Consider the following 21,752-nt stretch of genomic DNA (forward strand, 5'->3'; position numbering starts at 1 on the left):
ACCAGAGGATGCAGGTGGGAAAACAGATGAGGGGGAGCGGGAAGGACAGAAGAGGAGGACGTTCCAGAGGAATTAGTGAAAACCAGCTTGATTAAAAGAAATTCAGGTATGAAATGTGAGATTAGATAAGAGAAAATGAGATATAGAGTGTTATTACAAACAAATCCAAAAGGAAAAAAACAACAACAGCGATTGGTGTGCAAGTCAAAGGTCTAGCTAAATACATTTATTTCTGTGATATAAACATGAAATTGACACCTTATGTTCTTTTATGTAACATAAACGCAAAATTGTTGGGACTGGTAAGAAAGATGAGGTTCTAAGCTTACAAAAGATATGTCTAGTTTTGTGCTCCACAATTGATAGATTTGATTATGCAATATTGGACCCGCCCGTGGGTCCGTGGGGGTTGGCGGAGTTACAAAACCAACTTGTCTTGTGCTTTGGGTTTTAAGACAGACTATGCCACGTGTAATTAAGCTTAAGAGATTTAGAGACGGCGTCAGCTCCTCAGAGGAGGCGTTCTTCAAACAGTAATAAACTAGCTGTCTCGAGCCTCAGGTGGGCTCACACACGCACAAGCGCATCTCTGTACGAAGCCTCCGCTGAGAGCACACCATCACTCAATAAGATTCGTCTGGCACAGCAAAGTCAACAAACCCATCAGATATTTTGGCATAAGTGTGATGGAATTAATCAGAGATGCTGTAGTTCATCTCAGAGCGATATGATTGTGTCATAGGACCTGGAGGACAAATGGCCAGAACGTACGTATAGAAACGGTGATGATGAACTGTTATGATTTCATGCGTCATTTTTAGCTTGAGGAAAGAACTTGACAAATGTTGTCGCGTCAATAACAGGGAGAACACCCATCAATAATGGCTTCAGAATTAAAGAAACAGCTCACTCAAAATATAAATTCTCATCATTTTTTACTAACTAACATACTGTACATGCCATCCCAGATGTATATGTATTTCTTCATTTGAATACAAAAATATTTTTTAATAGAATAAATATATAAAGTGATGCACATGTACATATACAAAATTAAACATTTCCAAATTATGTTCAGTTTTCTGAATTCACTACATATAGTGTTAAGGTCGAATGATCATTTTAGTTTCATCCAGTGAAATGCTGTCAACAGTTCTCTTAATTTCCCAATTTTTTTTAATTTGCAGAATGTGAAAGTGGGTCAAACTGGTTATGTTTTCAGATCTTGAAAAAAGTTTATATTCATTTTTTAACAAAACAACTTGAAATTGGTTCTCGTATGTCTCATGATGAAATATCCAATGACAACTGGACGGAGTACATATATCACATCTTAGTGGTCTTTAGGTTGAGTAAAGTTATGAGTTTTCATTTTTGGGTGAACTCCTTTAAACAATCTCCTACCAAAACTGTGGAATGACACATTCCATGTAACATGGTTTTGTTAAATATTACTTTTAAGAGTCGCAATTTCTTGATTTTTTCGGACTATTTGTCAAATAAATTTCACACATACATATATTAATAACATGAAAACAACAAATTTCTTCACACTGTAAATGCTCCTGTAGTGTAAAAACACACTTTACCTTTGGAGCAGTCCGTGCCGTGGAACCCTGGGAAGCAATGACACGCTCCTGATATGCACTCTCCGTTTCCATGGCAATTCTGGGAGCACTCTTCTACCGAGTCTACGGCGAGATGCGGGGAAAGACAGACACACACATTTACAGCCCTCATTTATTAATGAGAAACAGAGGAACGTAACATTCACAAAGACTTTTTAAACACTGTCATCTGACAGGAGCCCAAAATGCAACGCAGTGAACTGTCACCAGTTTTGAGAGATAATCCTTTACGCAGCATGGTGCAGCCTGAACTTTTGTTTGAATTTCTGTGACACGTTTCACCGAAGCCTTATGGGAAATATAGCATTATAGTCTTGATAAAAGCTCAAATGAATTATGTATGCTATTCAAATCAACAGTGGGTATCAAATAAATGGTTGCTAGGAAAAAATGCCCAAGCATTCATATGTGATAATTTGATCTCCAGATCTTACACGTTTCTGAGGCCGCCGGAGCACAATGCGTGTATTTCGCCTCAAACTGAATGGTTAAGTTACTGTTAAAAAGTCAAGGGCTTCAAAAAGTATTTGAACGCTTAAGCCACACTTAAAAATGTATGACTGCTGTTGTGCTGGAAAGCAAAATATCTAACCGAGCTGCATCTGCAAACAGCAAACTTCTGTTTGTGAAATGCTTTGCTTGTATATGTGTGTTGTCACTCTTTTAAAACAAATGCCATTTGGTTTGACGTTTTATTAACCAGTGCAAAGACATTCAAGTATTTTCATGGTAACTCAGTTTAACATTTGGTCTATTATATTCCTTGCAGACTGATGGTTGTCTTATTATTTTGCTTTAACATCTTTAGCACTGTTTTCAAGCTGGGTTATGAAAAATCATATTTTTAAGCCTTTTGGTTTTAGTAAAAGCTTACAAAACAAAAATAATAAAACTGAGAGTAGCTCAAAATCTCTGTTGTACCCGGTGGCTTCCTAGTTGTGGTCCCCCTTGATAGTAACTACGTGAAAATGGGCCAATTCTTAAATTATTTTTTGTGCGTGTTTATTGAAAATACTCAAAGTGGAAATATAGTAACACAACATGAGAATGAGTAAATGATGATGAAAAGTGGTTGCACTTTTTCTTTTGTAAACGTGCATCCTTTTCAGACAAGAACTATTTTGATCTAAAAAGCCGATGTTTCAGATCACTATTTGCTTTGGTTTTATATAAGACGACTCAGTTGCCCTGAAGATCAACGCACAGTGAAAGTAATGAAAGCACCTTCTTCAGCTGCTTCACGTTCAAACTGAACATAATATTAGATCAAGGGTGAAGCAGGTGCACCGTGAGTCTCTCTAAATAAAAAGCATTTTCTAACATGGCAGGTCATCAAGTAAGATTCTATTGAACGCATTTCTTTCAATCATAGTGTGTAAATAGAAACGGCAGGTGTGTACTTAGAGCCACGGTGCTGAACGAGACGGGCTCCTTCTCTTTGCCGTCGTTGTAAAATGCCAAATGCCAGGTGCCGGGGTCCAAATACTGCACAAAAATTGCCTCATTCTGCACGACGGTCTGAATACTGCGGCGCTCGCGAGGAGACTCTATCACGCTCCACTTCTCCTTTCCATCAAGCCTCTCCATGTAGTCGTACTGAAGAAAGAGCAAAAGAGAGAGAGAGAATGAGAGATGTGTAAACAGAGGTAGAAAACAAGGCAAGTGGATAACACACAAATGTCAAATTAAATTAAAATCTATGAACGATAACAACTTCAGAGTGTGACAAGAAAAGTGTAAGAACACTGCATAAGAATATGCAGTGATAATTTGGAAATAATTAACAATAAAAAATTAAACACAAAAGTCTGTCAACACAGATGGTCTCTTCATAGAAATCAAAAACTACTTATTGTAAAGGGGACATATTATGGAAAATGGGAGTTTTGAGATTTTTGTTTTTTGACAATCTCTTTCATAAGGCAAAGCTTCTTCTCCGGTCCTTGACCGTTTGTCAAATATTTACAAAAATGGGTCATCAAGGAATAATGGTGTCACATAAGAACACACATTTAAATACGACTGCCACATTTAGATCAAAAGCAGCTTGTTTAATTCCAAGGTCTGTTTCACACTGCATATCAAATGTAAAAAACGACATTTTCGGTGCAAGCTAACATTAATACACTTTCATAGATACGCCCCCTTTAAAAGACGACACGACACATGAGGTGATTCGCTCACCTGAGCGTGTGAAGGAGGCAGGCCTTTCCGCATGTAGACCCCAAACAGCGCGTCCTTGCCCAGGGAGATGTTGAACTTGAGATAGTGTGGCTGGCGCAGGTGAAGTAAAGACCTCCAGAAGACGCCCGGAGGAACATCCTGACTGATCCGTTGACCCAGCATCAGCTCCCCGCTGTTTATACTGCTGTTCTTCAACACCCACGGCCCTGAGACGGAGCCAGAGGAGAAAAAAACAGAGACGGGATTTGTGTGATGATAAAATAAGACAAAGACAGTTGCTGTGTCTGAAACCGCTCCCTCGCTCACTCCTTCACTATTCCCTATATAGCGAATGACATTGGAGTCCACGATTGAGTGAACGATTTCGGACACTGATTTAAATAACCTGCATCTGACGGTACTGTCTCGGACATTCGACATAACGGTTACATTACACCTGTGTGGCTTCATGGCTTGCTTAATAAAACGGTAAAGTTCATTTTCACCTTATTTGTTACGTTTTTGCATTAGTTTTTAATAAAGAGAACAAAACAAGTTTGCCACGTTAATTTACTTAACGTTTAATAAAATTATTGAATGTATTTCAAATAAAGCACCACTGTCTATAACATTCATTTAATCTGTTTATTCTCAAAAACACGAAAATAACTGTCAACAAGAACAAACACAAGTGTATAAACGTGCATTTGTGGCATTAACGGTCACTCTCCTCCAGCTGATTCTAATCAAGCGGTCATCGCGTGTTGTATCATGGGAAATAGCGTCGAATACATCGAACGTACACTCAAAATTAGAGTGCATTGTGGGTAAAAAAGAGTGAACGAATGTAGGGAAGGAAGTAGTTCACTCAGGTTTCGGACACCACTACAAAATGGCGGACATCCAATATAGTACACTATATAGGAGATAGGGAGCGGTTTCAGACACAGCCAGACTTTCATGGCAGGGAGCACAGGAGACAATCTCAGCTCTGTGTAAAAATATTTGCAGTGCGTAAGAAGAAAAATCAACATATATAATTCCACAGAGATGGAGTTCAGCACTAATGAGTGCGCAGTGTGGGCTGCCAAAGTCACTGAAACCCTGTCTTCTCCCTCGAGATAACACTACCACTGCATGACAAAACCAGTCACAAGCAAACCGATATACATACATAACCCCCTACCTCAAACACCTGCCAAATCTCTTCCCTAAAGAGAAAACCATTGCCATTTTGAGAGCAAGTTCCAATCAGAAATCACACAACACAATGGCCTTGATGGTATTAGACGCAAAACACACACAGTCCGTTGTGTGTGAGCGACCGGTGCAACACGTGTTAAATGTCTAGTTGGCGTTCTCAATGTTTGATGTGTCCTGATAAGCAGACACAATCTGTTTCCCCGCCTGCTAAAACCTCTGTCTGCATTTAAACAGGGAGAGAGAGAACCAAATGGATCCAGCCGTCTGTTTGCAGGAGAACACACACACACGGTGTCAGGTCTGAGTGACAGGCCGGTTAAAGCAGCCCGGTCTGGTTACCAGTGGGAGCTCGCTCTAACCTCCCTCATTAACACGGAGCGTGGATGGACAGATCGGCTACACACTGAGAGAGAGGGAGTGAGAGATGGTAAAAGTGAGATGGAGAGAGAGAAACGGAGAAACATATTAAGAAGGAGGAGTGATGGTCCCCTGGAGAGGGTGCATGAGAAGAGTTCTACTGTGGAAGTGAACTTCACACTCCTTACACTCGACAAGAGCTCAGCCGACCTGAACTGTTCGCATCAGAGCCAATGGAAAAGGGTCTCATGTACCCGAAAACGCACTTGGAACTGGCAGATTTTTTCTTTTCTGAAATGAAAACACATTTTCTTTCACCGTTTATTGTGCACAGGTCAGGCTTTCATGCAACATCACCATTCATAAGCTTTTTAAAATCTTTTTTCTTTTAAGAATCTTTTAATCTGAAGGTGAATGTTTAAATGTATGAAATTACTTTTGTACACAAAAATATCATTGTGCCAACACAGTCATTTCTTTCATTAGAAGACTGAAACGTTATTTTAAAAAATGATTTATGAAATGGATGACTTGGACCAAATAATGAAGAAAAATCAACCAGTAAGAGCTTACAGTATAATATATATAAATTGCCTTAATACTGTTTAAAAAGGTTTCCAGTGAAACCTCCAAAAAACGGAATGATAAGTTGTGTACAGTGTAACAAATTTTTGTTTCGACCAACCTTTTTATGGTTCTTGTACAATTCTGTGGTGCTAATTATTGTGGTAATATTTATTTTCTTATAGCATCAATGTTTTAGTGTATATTTAGCTCAAGTAAATTTTGAGCTTATATAAATAATTATGATATATCGGTATATTGAAAATAAACAAAAACTGTACATAAACTGTATAAATTGTTACATATTTTTTTATTTATTTTCCAACTGTCACTGACAGAAAATTCTAGACATTTCTGTAGCACATGGAAGGTGGGATGAAGCGACGATGGGAACTTGGTTCGTGAGGACAGTATTAGTCATAAAAGACAAAAACGATCAAATGTACACTTCTGAAGTTTTGGACGACTCATTTTTAGTAACTGTTATGTGAAACTGTTGTTTTGAGCTCAGTGTTATGCCAGGACCTTGTAATTCCTGCGTACAAGTAATAATAAAGAATGTATAAATGTGTGAACTCTGAAAATATTTTTTGTGAGTACCTTTGATGGTAAAAAAATTAATGGTAAAAAAATTGATTAAAGCAAAACAACTTAAAATAAAAAAATGTCAAGACTACGATTTTGCAAATTCTAGGCAAAAGGTGGCTACTTTAAAAATGGTATAATATAATCAAGTTTTTCTTCTTTTGGATGCTTTTAGTCACAACATAATTACCACGGTTACAATTGTTTTATTTAATAGTTTTGACATTTTTACTATTATTCTAAAATGTGGAAAAAATATAAACATATATATATTTTTAAATGAGTAAGTGTTTCAAAACTTTTGAACAGTGAGATATTTAAAGTCACTCTTTAGTGATACAATCTGCACCGGTTTTCATGTGGAAGTCTGAGGTCCATACAACGTACACTGAAGTGTTGATGCAGACCATGTAAAAAGTCCATTAAAGACTTTAAAGACAAGAATATAAAAAATGGTGTGAATCTAGCATCACACCTTTGACAACTCACATAATCCTTTTTTCTACATGTATGTTTGTACAAAAGCTAGCCTTTCTCCAGAAAGCTCTCCTCAATCTATTAACTCTCAAAGTATTTATTTCAAAAACTGAGTCGAGTACTATCTGTATTGTAATAACATCTGAAGATACGAACACCGTACACCAGGGGTCTTCAACTACTTTTCTTTGAGGGCCAGATTCCAAAAGTATAAATAGGATGCGGGCCAGTTTTTTTTTACCATATTCTCATTTCTTCTGTTATTTATTGCATTTTGTTCCTTTTATACTGTTTTTGTTGCTGTTACTTATAGGCAATGATTAAAACATGCACACAAATATTGCATCCAGTATTTGTGCCTTTTCATGATATTAAATTAAAATGGATATTGTCTTTTAATTGTCTTTTATATTCCTTAACGCGTTACTTTACCCAAAAATTGCTACTAATTTACTCACCCACAGTCCTCCAGTACATCGAGATGTGGGTGGCATTGTTTTTTCAAGAAGATGTTTCTGAAGATATTTGGTTGAATTAATTAAAGTTAAATCAATAAAAGTAAAAAACGCAAATACATTCAACACAAAAGTAATCCCTTCCCCTTGTGACTTTAAATTAGCGTCTTATAAAGCGAGTCAATTGATCTGTGCAAGAAACTGAACGCTATTATCACATCTTCGGGTGAATTCCGATCGCATTCATGTGCCCCACGCACTTATAGGCCAGATCCTTTGTATAGTGCGAGTTCTGGGGGAGATGAACAGCTGTTTTTCGTAAATATAGCCGATAATACATAATGAATGCAGTAATAAAAACAACACCATTTTCCCCTTATCTGAGACAACCGTTCAAGTGGTGTACCCTTCCTACAGTTAGCCTACTTTCAAGGGCACAAAACGCATTTTAGAACACGACCTATCGCGTGCGCAAACCGATTGCCTGTGGCTGTGCAATGCATTGCTGATTATAACGTTGTAAATAACATTAAGTTTCTTGGACTGACCGATCAAATCACTTTATAAGACGTAAAACATTATGAGCCGCGGGAATTACTTTCGTTTTGAATGTAGCAGCGTTTTGGACTTTTAAAGATGTGGCGTCTCAGGAGGACGTGCATTTAAAGCACGTTCTTAAAGTCTCTCCACTTATTTGAAATATTAAGGCGGGCCAGGAAAAGATGATTGGCGGACCGCATTTGACCCGCGGGCCACCAGTTGACTAGCCCAGCCGTACACTGTATGCCATGTCAACTAGTCCAAGACACATGATGAACGCGTTTGACCAATCACAACAGACTACACCATCTGACCAATCACATGACACTAGGCTAGCGGATAGAAGGGGACTAGACGGATGAATCGCGTAACGAATCATTTGAGAGTCAGACAAGAAGTATTTTAAGAATAACTGCCTATTATTACGACGTAATAGTGTTTTTACACCTTGTATGTACATAAACTTGTTGTTGGACACTCCATAAACCAAAGTAGGACCTTAAAAATCATATGCTACTTACTCTTTAAACAAACACATTGATTCGCTTCAGAAGACCTTTGTTTATACCACAGAGCCGTGTCGAGCAGTTCTTTGATGGATGGATGCACTTTTTGGAGCATCAAAAAGTCGACGCCCATTCACTCCCATTCTACCGCTTGGAAGTAAAATGATACGTGCACAGCAAAATTGCCAGTGTTAAAAAGGGTCAAATTAACTCTCACAGTGTTTATATAATCCACACTTTGAGAGTGTGGATTATATATACACTGTGAGTGTTAATTTGACCTTTTTAACACTGGCAATTTTACTGTGTGGTATTATAACTTCGACTGCATTATTCTTCAAGAAGAAAGTCATATTCAGTCAGAATTCCTTGAGGTGAATAAAGCATGGGGAAATTTTGATTTGCCAGTGAAATATCCTTTTAATATGGAGAGAGAGAGAGAGATAGAGCACATGCACTCTAATGCCGCGGTCAGATGCGAAAGTCAGGAAAATGGGCGGGAGCTAGGGCTGTGTATCGCCAACAACCTCACGATATGATACGCATCCCGATACAAAGCCACGATGCGATAAGTATCCCAATACGGGTCAGTTTTTCATTACATTTCTCATTTGACAGATTTAGAGCAAAATATACTTGCAGAAACTTGCCATTCATAACTACTTATCAGTTTATCTGACAATGAATGCATAAGTAGTTTTGAGAATGAGTATAAAGTTGCAAAAGATCAAGTCCTTATACAGAGACCCTTGTTTCTAAAACAGGGTTTCTAGGCTACATCTTATTTATGCATGCGTTTTACAAATAGACAATATGTATAACGAATAAATATAAATATATGCATAAACGTGCAGTCAGAGTAAATAGATTTGATTAAAAAAGAAATGTGTTTAATTGAAATAGATGACAGATTTCTAGATATAATATTATAAATATAAAGGTGCTGTAAGATTTAAAGGTACAGTTTGTAACAATTTTGCAGTAAAATATCCAAAAACCACTAGGCCAGTGTTATACAGTATATTTTGTTCAGCTGAGTACTTACAATATCTCAAATGTTTCCAACTACTTGTAAATCGTGAGAAAATCGGCATTCTAAAAAGTGACACGGGGCTATGCAGTCGCCTGTCAATGGTGTCATATCCGCGTTACCCTTTGTTACCGCCTTTACTGATGTAGAAACAGTGTCGTGGACAAATGCGGAAGTAGTGTCTAGCGTCTATCAAGCCACTAGCTTGTTTTGAGCAGTCACTTATTTATGGACCACAACTATACGCAACATTTATAAAACTTTATTACTTTACCTCATCCGCTAACATGATTTCTCGTTCTCGTCTGATTGATGGCCATCAGCGGTGGAGTTGAAGACGGCAGATCCCATCATTCCACGCTCTTTCACAGCGTCATCAAGCTACGGCATTGTTGTTGTTTTGATCATGCGCCCTCTAGTTTTTACAAACTGTAGCTTTAAGCAGGTCTTTGCTCTTCATGCACATTTACTGTGGCTCTTCCACGTCTTTTCAAACGCGCTGTTATTGATGAGCGAGCGGCGTGTCACTACATCTCTCCAGCGGCGGAAGTTTCATTGATTATAATCGCGTGCAATAGTTTTATAGTGGATAAGGCAGAAGCAGTGCTGCGTCATGTGTGTCTTGAATTAGCGCCTACACAACACTAACTTTACACATTTGTGAATGATACGAGAATGCACTTGCATGTATACGGCGCTCACGGATGCAGAGAGAAGGTAAGACAGCGCGCTCTTAAACTTTCACTTTATGATGGTCAAACTTTGCAGTTAATCCTTGGGTCACATGCATATCGAATCATGAGGGGAGATCTGTACGGAACACAGATAAACTCTTATCAGATCCTTTACACAACTAATAATTGTTGCACAATATGTTTTGCATAATAATTGGCTAATTTCAAAAGTGCTGCAGAATCGATACGGAGGCAGATGTATTGATGCGCGCATCGGCAGGAGCTCATGACGATGTATCGCTGTATCGATATTTTGAACACAGCCCTAGCGGGAGCGATGCCTCCATCTTTTACATTTCTGTACCGAGAGGTCAAGCTGTGACGTTTTGATCTTCTATTGGTCTCACGCACTCACGTGACGCGAATTCGTAGGTCAGAGTTCACCAAACTTGAACTTTGCTATGCAGCGAAATGCAAAATATCTTCGGACGGGCTTGGGTTTCCGGCCCGTCGCATTCGCATGCATATGATGGAAGTCAATGGAGTGAAAAGTCAAGTGCGGCTTAAGTCTTTGCACTTGGCGTTGAACCACGCACTTTATGTTCATTTAGTATCTTCCATTTCATTCGTAAACACTTAGATAAGACCACGCACGCTCACACCCCAGTTAAAGGCAATGGTGTTCACCTCCTGGTGCAAAAGAGAGAAGAAACAGTGCTGCGTGTGAAGAACGTCAATACCGGCACTCTCTAAAGGTCAGCGACAATCGTTATCATCTGAACGTGTTGACACTGATAATGATAAATCATTTGAGGTGAACGGATAACAGGCCAGGAGATTCTTTGCATTTGAGCCACTGAGAGTTAGCCACTGCTCTGAACATTCAACTAACTGCCATCCAACACGTCTAATCCAAAAACCCACGTTTATGAGAGCACACAGCGAGGAAAATGGAAGGCAAGGCTGTGATTTTACACTAATTTACTGGAAACTAATGACACACATACAGGTCCCACATACAGCAGGTATTAAGATGCTGGGAGGACAAAAAGACATCCGTGGTGTACATATTATACAGTATGTAAACCCATCCATCAATACAACTGCATTACTGTACTATTTTCATTACTCTTTACAAACAAAATAGAGTGGAAATTGATTTTATTTATTGGGATTTTATTGGATTATGAAAATAAATGACGATTTTATTAGTTAATTACTTTCATTACATTTATAGCAACAGAATAGCGACCGGGGACATTTATCAAGGAGACAAAAACATTTGGATTTCCTGTTGTCAGGTGCTGTGGTGTTCCAGTGTTCTGGCACGCATTTGCATTTTTACCTCTGCCTCCGGAGGGTGCTGTTGCCCCGTCACCGATGCCAGGTATACTCATGCTGAGGCCAGTGCTCACTAGATGCCCTTCAGCGGGTTTCAGCCGCCAATTTAAGCCAAGCAGATTAAGAGCTGTGTGAGAGAGAGAGGAAAAGAGAGAATTAAAATATAGAACATGACACTACATTACACCTTCCGACCACTTTATATATACACCGATGACACGTCCCGACAGCCGAGATCCTGCGACACAAGTATAACTCCTGCTGACAGAGGAGACTTTAGCATACAAATACATCATTATAGCCAATGACACACTGACTACAGTCTGAGCTTTGCTTGGGCTCCGTGCCCAGACAGGTTTAGTTGGACCGGGTTTAATCCAAACTGCTACAGGAATACTAAACTCGGCGTAGATATGAACATGTCATGTAGATGTCAAACGCCACACAATGAGAGTTGCGAAGGAAGTGACAGTTACCTACGATACTGCGACGCAAGGTGCGAACGGACAGGAAAATTGTCTCGGGAAGAAAAATAATAAACTGAAGCCAGTTAAAAGTCGGTGACGGATGCCAAAAAATCTCACCGCTTGTCATCGTTTTCAAGTGTGCGCACTAGAGGGGATTTTGGCTAAGCGCCTGCGTTTCTCTCCGCACCCCATATGTACCGTAATCACTGCTTCCAACACTTTGTAGAAACTGATTAGCTTTAGTGGAGATCACTCGATGTGCAATATTCAAATATGTCAAGTTGCATTTAAAAAATATGATAATGATTTAAGAAAGTTACGATGTGGAAATTACGGTAGAGTGAAAATACACACACACACACACACACACGCCCGGGAAAACGCCGACATCTGCAGAATCAGCTGTAACACTTCACCTCCACCCCTAGTTCTTCTACCCCTCCCTAAATCTCATCCACGTAAAATCAATGCCAACTCTGTCTTTCTCTGCCTTCTGCTTGCTCCTCAAAATGTGTGTCTGAGAGCGTCTTATCGCTCTCGTGTTGAGGGGTCAAAAGAAAGAGCTGACTCCCAGGGGCTACTAGCTGCTCTGATGCATCAACTTCATTGTCCCTCACTATTTCTCATCAACGGATCTTATCGCTCCATCCACTAATCAAGCCTTATCTCTCACTTATTCCTTGTCCTTTTCACCTTTCTCATCCTCCGTCTCGCGCTTTTTTCTTTCCCTTCTCATCACGGCTCTCGCTGACAAAAATGGCCTTGTTATGACCCGAGACATCTTGTTCGGCTGAACAGCGCTATGGAGATCTGGAGGAACTCAGATCTGATACTGCAATTGTGATGCTATTCTTGAATGGGTTTTGCTTGGGAGGTCAGATCAGCAAGATCAGCAAACTCAATTGGCGAAATGACTAAGGAAGACTGTGGCATGGATTCTCTCTGTGTTGGTTTTGGGTGTATTGTTGGTTGGGGCTGTAGGGGGCAGGGTTGATTAAATCGCAAAACAATAAAGAAACAACTGAACCTTTAAATATCACAGAATAACATTTTAGCATCGCAGTATTATAGTAAGTGTGGTCAACATAATGAGATTAAGGTCTGATTTTAGAACATGAATGTCAATTTCATCCTCAAATAATCTTTTGTGTGATTTTTTTGTGTTATTCTTTGACCCGTATTTATGTCTTTTGTTTATACTGTACATTGTTTTGCTGTATATATTAGTCATATTCATATCGTTTATTTGTCTTTCCAAATTGTTTATGTCTTTCCGCATTGTTTATTTTACGTGCATTGTTTTATATTTGCTGTTATTCTGAAGAGGTGCTAAACGGTATTTAGTTTTTCTGAACAATGACAATAAAGATCTATTCTATTCTATTCTATTCTCTACAGGTGGGTACAGATGCAGTTCTGATGTAAAATAAGTTTGTTGTACAGCAGCACGTTTTAACCGGTTAGCCTCGAAGAAATTTCATGATATAAATACATCCACATAAAGTACGTCACAGTCTACTGAATTTTTAAACAAGCTAAGTAATTGTAATAGTATGTTTACAGCTTTTCTTTGCAGCAAATGTGTTAACAAGGCATATGTGTGTGAGTACAGGATTTTCAATTAACACTAACAACAGTAAGAGCAGAATAAATAAATACAGTAATAAAAAAATGAAATGCATCTTAAAAATTTCCATTGCATTTAGTGCACTTAGTGAAAGACACTCAGAAAGTGGCTAAATATTTTAGGAGAATGTGGGTGTGGTTAAGGGCCATCCCCGCATGCCCTCGGATGGATAAAGGTCTCACGTCTGGCCGCATTACCAGTAGTTGTTGCTTTGAACTTTTTCTTGCTAATGAAATCGGAGAGAGATCTTCAACAAACTCATTTTCAGTCTGCGCAGTAAGCATTAATTATTAAGAGGAAATGTGTCCTATGTGAAATTCATGAGACGCCGCATCTAACTTTACGTAATCTCCATGTATAATTCACCTCAGGAAAAATATTACCTACGTAAGACACGAAGATAGAAACAGGGCGTACGAGGTAGAAAAACAAGACGCACAACAGGAATTCCCTTGTCTTGCGTGATTAAACCAGTCTTTAGTTTGGAGTTCTGTTCGGCTTTAAAAGCACCCAGAGCAAATAAAGTCTGTGTCTCTACCTGACGTGAACCGCAGTACTGAGTTTGCTTTTGCTGAGCTCGATCAGCTGAGTTGGTGCTGACAGCAGCATTGTAAAAGTGGGTGTACGCTTTTTCCAAACTCATAAACTATAATGCGCTTTCATCGCAATGCCACAGGTTGAGTTTTGAGTTACCGTGGAGGCCTCCAACCGTCTTTCATTACACAAAGGGACTATGACTCTGTACTTTATACCCAGGATGAGCTGAGGCTTTAAAATGTGTGCGTGGAGTTTTGAGCCACTGGCGGTCCACGAGGGGCCCTTAAAGAGTTCTGCTGTATGCATATAAAGCTGCTGTGCTTGCTTTGAGCTAATGCAGGAGAAGCGCTGACCTCAGACAGGCGGTGAACAAGGGGGTCACAATATACTGGTATTGTCAATTATTGAATTATTATTCAATAATTAATGAATAATTGTCAAAATGTGGTAATTCTACACACGATAAAAAGCTTAAATAATTCGGCACCTGTTTGTGTGACAAAACGAAATGAAGACAAAATGAAAAATTAATTTGATTGATAGCATTATTTGCTCATAAAAATCACTGAAGTAGATACTGTGATATTACTGCTACAGCAAATTATTTAGTTCACGATAACAGCAAAGTAAAAATCTGATATCGTGACAGGTCTACTATAAAAAGTAAAGTAAAAGTAAAATTGCATGTTTTGTCATGTTTGTTTTTTACACCCAAACTGTACATTTGCCATCTACTACTGTAATATTTTTTTACTGCATTTCAAAAATTCGGTAGACATCTTTTTTTACAGTGTGAGCACTGGGGTGTGGTGGCTACAGGCGAGTCAGCTGATCTTTTGATGAGCTCATGGTTGCTGACTCATCTCTGACAGCGTGAGAGATGTTTGAATATTAAGGACGGAGTCATCGGTCTCTAAAGACCGATGAAGTTATGTGTGATGCTTTGTTTGTGTGTTTACAAACCTGGCAAATCTAGTTTGATAATCCAGAGTCCGGCACCCTTACACATTCTGTCACCATCTGAACGTTGCTTACTGCTCTAAAAAGAAACGTCTGGTATTTGCCCACCGTTTAATTATTTATCAGGCCTGTGGTGTTGCATTTATACCCAAGAGGGACGTGTATGGATAAAACAGGCTGGTCTCTACAGGCACCATTCCAGCGAAAAGCAAACAAATCGCTCAATCCGAGACCGCTTTGAAGTCCGGCTACAAAGAGTGGGAGGACCAGAAGGCAGCGAGATGGCCGGTGATCCCAGTGAGCAAGTAGCTCACCAGGGAACGGTCTAGAGCCCTATTCCTGGATCTCTGAAGCTTCGTCTGCTCCTCTCTGTGTCTGTGTGAATAAAAACATTAACAGCCCTGCGAGCACGTCCCCGTGGAGCTCGCATGTACGTACACGCGCGCTGTTGCACCTCAATCAACCTGACGCAACCCATCCTCACTTCACAGCAATCTTCACCTGATGTTACAGAAGCCTTGTTTAACTCCGCCTCTCGGATTGACCAAGAAAGATTGAATGACTTTGCATCTCGCCTTCAAAAGACGCACATACGCACGATCTATCAGATATCAAGATCTGGTTGAAGGTGAAAACGTTGCCGTCATTGCAGCTGATCTCCTTCAAGCGTGTGCGGCTTTGATGTGTGGTTTGATTTGAGGTGCGCGAGTTCTGCCGCTATGAATATAAATGCAACGCTACGCTGGACGAGGGCTCCCTGAGGGCCGGCTCTATCTGATTACATCAGCTCAGTCTTGACTGTCGACTCAAAGTTCCAATCTCTAGATAAAAGTCGTCCCAAAATGCCACATGCGTGGTTGCGCGAAGTCTGGGAAGGATGCTGCTAGAGGCGCGCAAGGTCTGCGAGTTTAAAAACACACACAAACCTTCGTGAACCTTGAGCGTGGGTGTGTTGAATGGCATGACGAGATGGATCTAATCTATTCCGCTCAGCTTGTCAAATACACTCCGCACAGCATAACCACACACACATTCTCTACTCTACAAACACGAGGCTTTGAGTGACAGCGCTTTCCATCCCAGATTTAGAGCGACAAGAGGAAACACGTGATCTTTGACCCGCGTTCCACGCGGATGTAATCAAACCGTTATTTCGTTCCCCTTCACTCAGCGAGTTTAATATTAAGCAGTTGTCAGAAAAAAATGGAATGAAGGGGAACGTAAATATAAAAGTGAGAGTAAAAATGAAACGTGTCATTTTAATCAGCTTCAGGCATGTATGCTCGGTTGTGTCGATTTGAGTTCAGGCGGACAGCTGCGAGTTAGAGATTGGCTGGCGAACGTATTATCTCAGTGAGACAGAATCTCCAGCATCTCGGAGCGTGTAGGTGTGTGACTGATTGTTGTGTTTGTTTGCGTACCCATGCGGGCAGGGGGAGCGTGTGATGAGACTGCTGGGTCGAGATGGTATGTGTGTGTGCAAATATAAAATAGGCAGGTGACAGTTAAAGTTCATGCTGGCAGAGAGCTCAGTAAGTGGACATATGAGTCATTTTGACTGACATTCAGTGTGCTACCATAGACCTTACTGAGAATCTTGACCCGTTTCAATAAATGAGTCACTGTGAGATTGACAGGATGCTGGGATGATGAGTCATTACACTTTTTGCTCACTCACTCTGATTCTCTTGAGAATTCTGCTCTCAAGACATGAAATCCAAATTTATGTGTTTTCTTTACACATGTTTTTTGCTGTGCATGATTCATTAGTGTGGGAATCAGTTGGCATCTCACACTTTGATTTGCTTTACATTCAGAAAGTCACAATCTGATTCCAAAACAGTTCTTAATTTATAATAGTTTTAGTAACAGTGACTGGAAGCAAATCTCTGGTGAGTTAGCTTGTTGACAAGCTCTTTGTAAATATTCTACATTAAAGCCGTATTAAAATACGTCTGCTCCAAGCCACGGAAAGAAACGGAATAAGCGGGTGTAATGACAGAGAATTAGAGCTTGTCCCATGACCGACATATTGTGTAAAATGCCACGTCAGCACGACCTTAAGGTTTGTTATTGTCAATTAGCATTTTCTGTAGATTATCAACTTTACATTGTGCGATACATCAAGTCTGGTGTAGACTTACATGGCTTTTATGTACAGAGTTTATGAGAATGTTAGTTTACAGTTTTCTTAAAGAGTACATAACTAGGGATTTTTAAGGTCCTACTTTGGTTTATGGAGTGTCCAACAACAAGTTTATGTACATAGAAGGTGTAAAAACACGATTATTTCATAATAATAGGCAGTTATTCTTACCTCACTTCTTGACTGACTCTCAAATGATTCGTTCCGCGATTCATCTGTCTAATCCTGTCATGGTCCTACCTTCTTGTTTATGAATTTCTAGTCGTGTGGCAGGATCGGGACAGAGCCCTTAGGTTTTATGTGAGAAAGCCACGAGTTGTGTATGTTTTACATCTCATGTGTTTTCTCGTGTTTTCCACCATCAGGGAAATGACAATATCATGGATTACGTCGACCGCTTCCTAAAGGCTGCAGAGGAGGCACTTTTTACTGAGCAGGTGGTTTTTGGGGAGGCGGAACTCGCGGTCCTGTTTAACGGTGGCCTCAGGGACCCTCTGTCGCGGGCATAGATGAGGATCCTGAGACCACTGGACTTCGAGTGCACGGTGAGATATGACATGAACCGCCCGGAGTCCAGGGTCTCAGCCCAGCCCCGCTACCCATCTTCCCTGCCCGCGATCCCGGAGGGTCGCGTCATGGAGATCGGGGTCATCGGCATGGCCGCACCGTCCGCCTCTCCACCGGCAGCTCCTCCTCCGCCCATCAGCATCCGTGGCCGGCGCAGATGAAGGGAGTCGTGGGACTCCCCGTCCGACTCCTCCGGTACGGAGCTAACCGGGCTCCCCATCGCTTCTTTCCAGCCGGCCACATGTCCTGTGGGCCGGGCCAAGAAAAAGAAGCCAAGGAGGGGGATACTGAACCCTGCCCAGCCGCCAGTAAGCGCCGCCCAGTCGGTGTCCCAGCCGGTGCAGCCGGGATCCAGTCCGGTGCAGCCGGCATCCAGTGCGGAGCAGCCGGCGCCAAGTCCGATGCAGCCGGGATCCAGTCCTGCCCAGCCGGTATCCAGTCCGGCATCCAGTCCTACCAAGCCGGTGATCCAGCCGGTGTCCAGTCCGGTGCAGCCAGCGTCCAGTCCGGTGCAACAGCCGGTGTCCAGTCCGGTGCAACAGCCGGCGTCCAGTCCGGTGCAACAGCCGGCGTCCCAGCCGGTGCAGCAGCCGGCCTTCCAGCCAGCCTACCAGCCGGTGTCAAGCCCTGTCCAGCCGGCCTTCCAGCCGGTGTCAAGCCCTGTCCAGCCGGCCTTCCAGCCGGCGTCAAGCCCTGTCCAGCCGGCCTTCCAGCTAGCGTCAAGCGGCTGGAAGGATCAGCAAGTCGGCGGTCCCCCCCAGGACTTCCCCCACAAGCCCTCGAGCGCAGCCGGGGACTAAAACTATTGCCCCCACGAACTTTGCTGTTCCCTCCCCTCCCTTGTTTGTTGTTTTTGTTGTCCCAACCCAGTTGTGATTATTGCCTGTTTCCCCCTTGTTTTGTTTGCCATGTTAGTTTGGGTCTTGTCCTTGTCGCAATCTGTCATGTCCTGTTAGTCAACCCCTTGGTGAACACCTGGAGGTGTTCATTAAGGGGGGGGGGGGGCTCTGTCACGGTCTTAGCTTCTTGTTTATGAATTTCTAGTTGTGTGGCAGGATCGGGACAGAGCCCTTAGGTTTTATGTGAGAAAGCCATGAGTTGTCTATGTTTTACATCTCATGTGTTTTCTCGTGTCTCGTCATTGGCCCCGCCCCTCTCATTTCATGTATTGCTTCCCTCTCATGTCTAATGTTCATCACCTGTAATTATCCCTCGTTTGTCTTGCCTATAAATGCCCTCATGTTTCTTTGTCTTGTGCTCGTGGATTGTACTGTGTACTACGTACGTTTGATGTGTTTACCCGTGTTAGATGTCAACCATTATGGTCCATGTGCTCTATGTTCGCCGTGTTCCTGTGTTCCTGTTTTCCCCTGTCTTAGTAAGTGTATAGTTTAGTCTTTGTCTAGTATTGTCTAGTTTAGTGTTTAGTTAGTCTTGGTCCTGTTGTTCGTTTTATTATTTCGTTACCTTTTTGTTTACCCCCTCGTGGGTGTTTAGTTTCTGTTTTTGTTTTTGTTTGAAATAAAGTCTTGTTTGTTAACCCCTTCACTGCCTGCCTGCATCTGGGTTCTTCTTCCACGCCTACCTTGAGATAAACCCCTCCTTTCCGCTAGCCTAGTCTGATGTGATTGGTCAGATGGTCTAGTCTGCTGTGATTGGTCTACTGCAAATGAGGCTCACGAGCTACAGTGTTTGGGGGAGAAGAGTGAAGTTTTCGCGGGCAGTCCTAGCAAAACGTAGGCGGGGACTATATGTAGTGACTTAAATCCTTGGCGGTTCGCGAATCGGACTAGGGACGACTCGTTTGCGTGATTCAGAGTCGACTCCCTTTTTTCCAAGCCAATAACTTTGTTATTCATTCACCTTCGGATTTACAACTTGGCAGACTGCTTACTTTCAAACACGGCAACATTACACATGGCATGAAATGTCATTTTCATGATCTCATGTTATGTACTCTTTAAAGGTGTTGAAATATTTTTGTTCTGGTTGTATGGTATAGCATTAATATTTGTTTGATTGGAATTACTGGAATAGATAGACATGTTTGGCCATCCCAATACTTTTGCCCAAATAGTGTATATGAAGCATGCTTTTTAAAGGTCCAGTGTATGAAATTTAGTGGCATCTAGCGGTGAGGCTGCGATTTGCAACCAACGGCTCACTCAACCCCTCCCTCTCAAAGCACTATGGCGGCTAACACAGAACTTAAAATGTGTTCAGACTGCCAGCGACTCTGTCGCTGTGTGTCATTAGTCTCTCGCTGTGAGGTCGCTAAAAGGTCGTTCCTGGCTTTGGTTGTCCTAGAAACATTTATAAACAAACCCTGCAGTAACAGACGAGAGATGGCTGGTGTGAGCTCCGCTGCTGTACTCCTATTGGCAGTCGCTCTCGAAAGTCGCTCAACATTTGCATAAAGTTGAGCAAATCTCAACTTTGTCAAGCTGCTAGACATGCCCACTTCACTGTCGCCAACAGTCACTGTCGCTCGTGTCGCAGGATGTCGCTAGGCTACCATTGAAATAAATCACATCGCCTAGTTTTTTCGATGGGTGTCGCTGGCGGTCTGAATGGGGCTTAAGATGTCGTCACGTTTTTGCTTTTTTTCCCCAAGGAGATAACGTATATTTATGAAACGCGTTCTGTAGAGCAGTTTGTCCGTTTAGGGCTACTGTAGAAACAACATGGTGAACTCCATGTAAGAGGACCCGCGATGTATGTAAATAGCTCATTCCAAGATAATAAACATAACGCTTCATTATGTAAGGTCTTTATGCACCTTTGAAGACATAGTTATGTATATTATATTGCATTTCTGTCAATAGATCCTTGAAAAAAGAATACATTGGACCTTTAAGAGAAACAATAATTGGGAAATTTACAAATTATGACTATTTTGTGAATTGATCCAGAATAAAAAAAAACATGAAAAAAATTAAGAATCACCTTGCATCAATACATCATTTGACTCCGCCAACCCATTCATTAGAGCATGATATCTTAAAGAAAATATATTCCAGTTGATCATTTTTCAAGAAAATTAATTAACTTTCTGCCTTTGGAAGACCTTTTCTTCTGACTATTGTTACACCCAGTAACACCATTGATGGCCAACTTTTCATAATCTAATGAAATCAAATCCAAATGCATAAATTCAAGTTCCTCTGAATATTCAGTTTCATTCCAACATGTGCCACATTATGGAAGAATAATGCATCAAATGCCAGTTTATGTTGTTTCTACACTACACTTCTAATAAAAGGAACAAATCTCTCTCTCTCCTCAGGGAATCTGGATCATACAGACAGCACTGAAGGCTGGCTCTCATTTAACTCTTCATTACAACTGATGTTCGTATGCCCAGAATGCCACATACAGTACTCAGTTCTCTGCTGTGTCCACTCATGCAGCGGGGGGAGTGGGGCGGTTGATGGAACACTTCACTTAGCCCTCAGACATCCATCATTTATCTCCCCTTCTTTCATCCTCTTTCACCAATTAGTCCAGATTAGTCACAGTGGCCTTATAGCAGCCACTGCACCCCATGCAGAACCCCCACTCTCGCCATCCCTCCAGCATCAGGACCACAACACCTGTCTCCTAGCAACCTACATTCAGATCTCAGGCAAAGGATGCTGGCTCAGAAATGAAAGAAGAATGACAAGAAATAACAACCATCCAAAAAGGAAAATACATGAAGCTGAGCTAAAGGCTTTAATGAGGGGTGCGGATGTAATAAAGTCATACCACTAGATTTGTGTATTAAATTTCTTAGAATTTTGAGAGGGACAAATGAATGTGTGCAGAAATCAAATGGGTGACATATTTATGATGCAAATGTGTTTTGAAGCTGGTTTTATATCACCAATATCAAATATTTAACACAAAATACAGTCAAAAGAATATGAAGGGAATAAACCCTGGC

The 21,752-nt window shown here is 41.1% G+C and overlaps 2 protein-coding genes across 4 annotated transcripts in view; one reads left to right on the plus strand and one right to left on the minus strand.

The window, feature by feature from the left end:
- tenm2b (teneurin transmembrane protein 2b) overlaps positions 1 to 21,752 on the minus strand; it is a 217,769-nt gene that overhangs the window by 24,021 nt on the left and 171,996 nt on the right. Inside the window, exons 7-10 of the mRNA XM_057360479.1 lie at positions 11,528 to 11,650; positions 3,813 to 4,018; positions 3,029 to 3,224; positions 1,590 to 1,691 (exon numbers count right to left, since the gene is read on the minus strand). Of these exons, the coding sequence (XP_057216462.1) occupies positions 1,590 to 1,691; positions 3,029 to 3,224; positions 3,813 to 4,018; positions 11,528 to 11,650 (627 nt within the window). The remainder of the gene's footprint in view (positions 1 to 1,589; positions 1,692 to 3,028; positions 3,225 to 3,812; positions 4,019 to 11,527; positions 11,651 to 21,752) is intronic.
- Positions 11 to 21,245, plus strand: LOC130570262 (uncharacterized). 3 transcript variants are annotated; one of them, XR_008964939.1, is made up of 2 exons: positions 11 to 106; positions 21,114 to 21,245. XR_008964939.1 is itself a non-coding variant. In XM_057360485.1 (2 exons), exon 2 carries the CDS (start codon positions 18,229 to 18,231, stop codon positions 18,625 to 18,627), a length of 399 nt encoding a protein of 132 aa, XP_057216468.1. In that variant the 5' UTR covers positions 40 to 106; positions 17,626 to 18,228; the 3' UTR covers positions 18,628 to 18,838. The 3 variants fall into 3 exon arrangements, 1 of the variants encoding a protein (XP_057216468.1); XR_008964938.1 differs by lacking the exon at positions 21,114 to 21,245 and adding an exon at positions 5,229 to 5,939 and having other exon boundaries at positions 40 to 106; XM_057360485.1 differs by lacking the exon at positions 21,114 to 21,245 and adding an exon at positions 17,626 to 18,838 and having other exon boundaries at positions 40 to 106.

The sequence above is a fragment of the Triplophysa rosa genome, linkage group LG19 (assembly GCF_024868665.1).
Source record: "Triplophysa rosa linkage group LG19, Trosa_1v2, whole genome shotgun sequence".
Classification (NCBI taxonomy): domain Eukaryota; kingdom Metazoa; phylum Chordata; class Actinopteri; order Cypriniformes; family Nemacheilidae; genus Triplophysa; species Triplophysa rosa.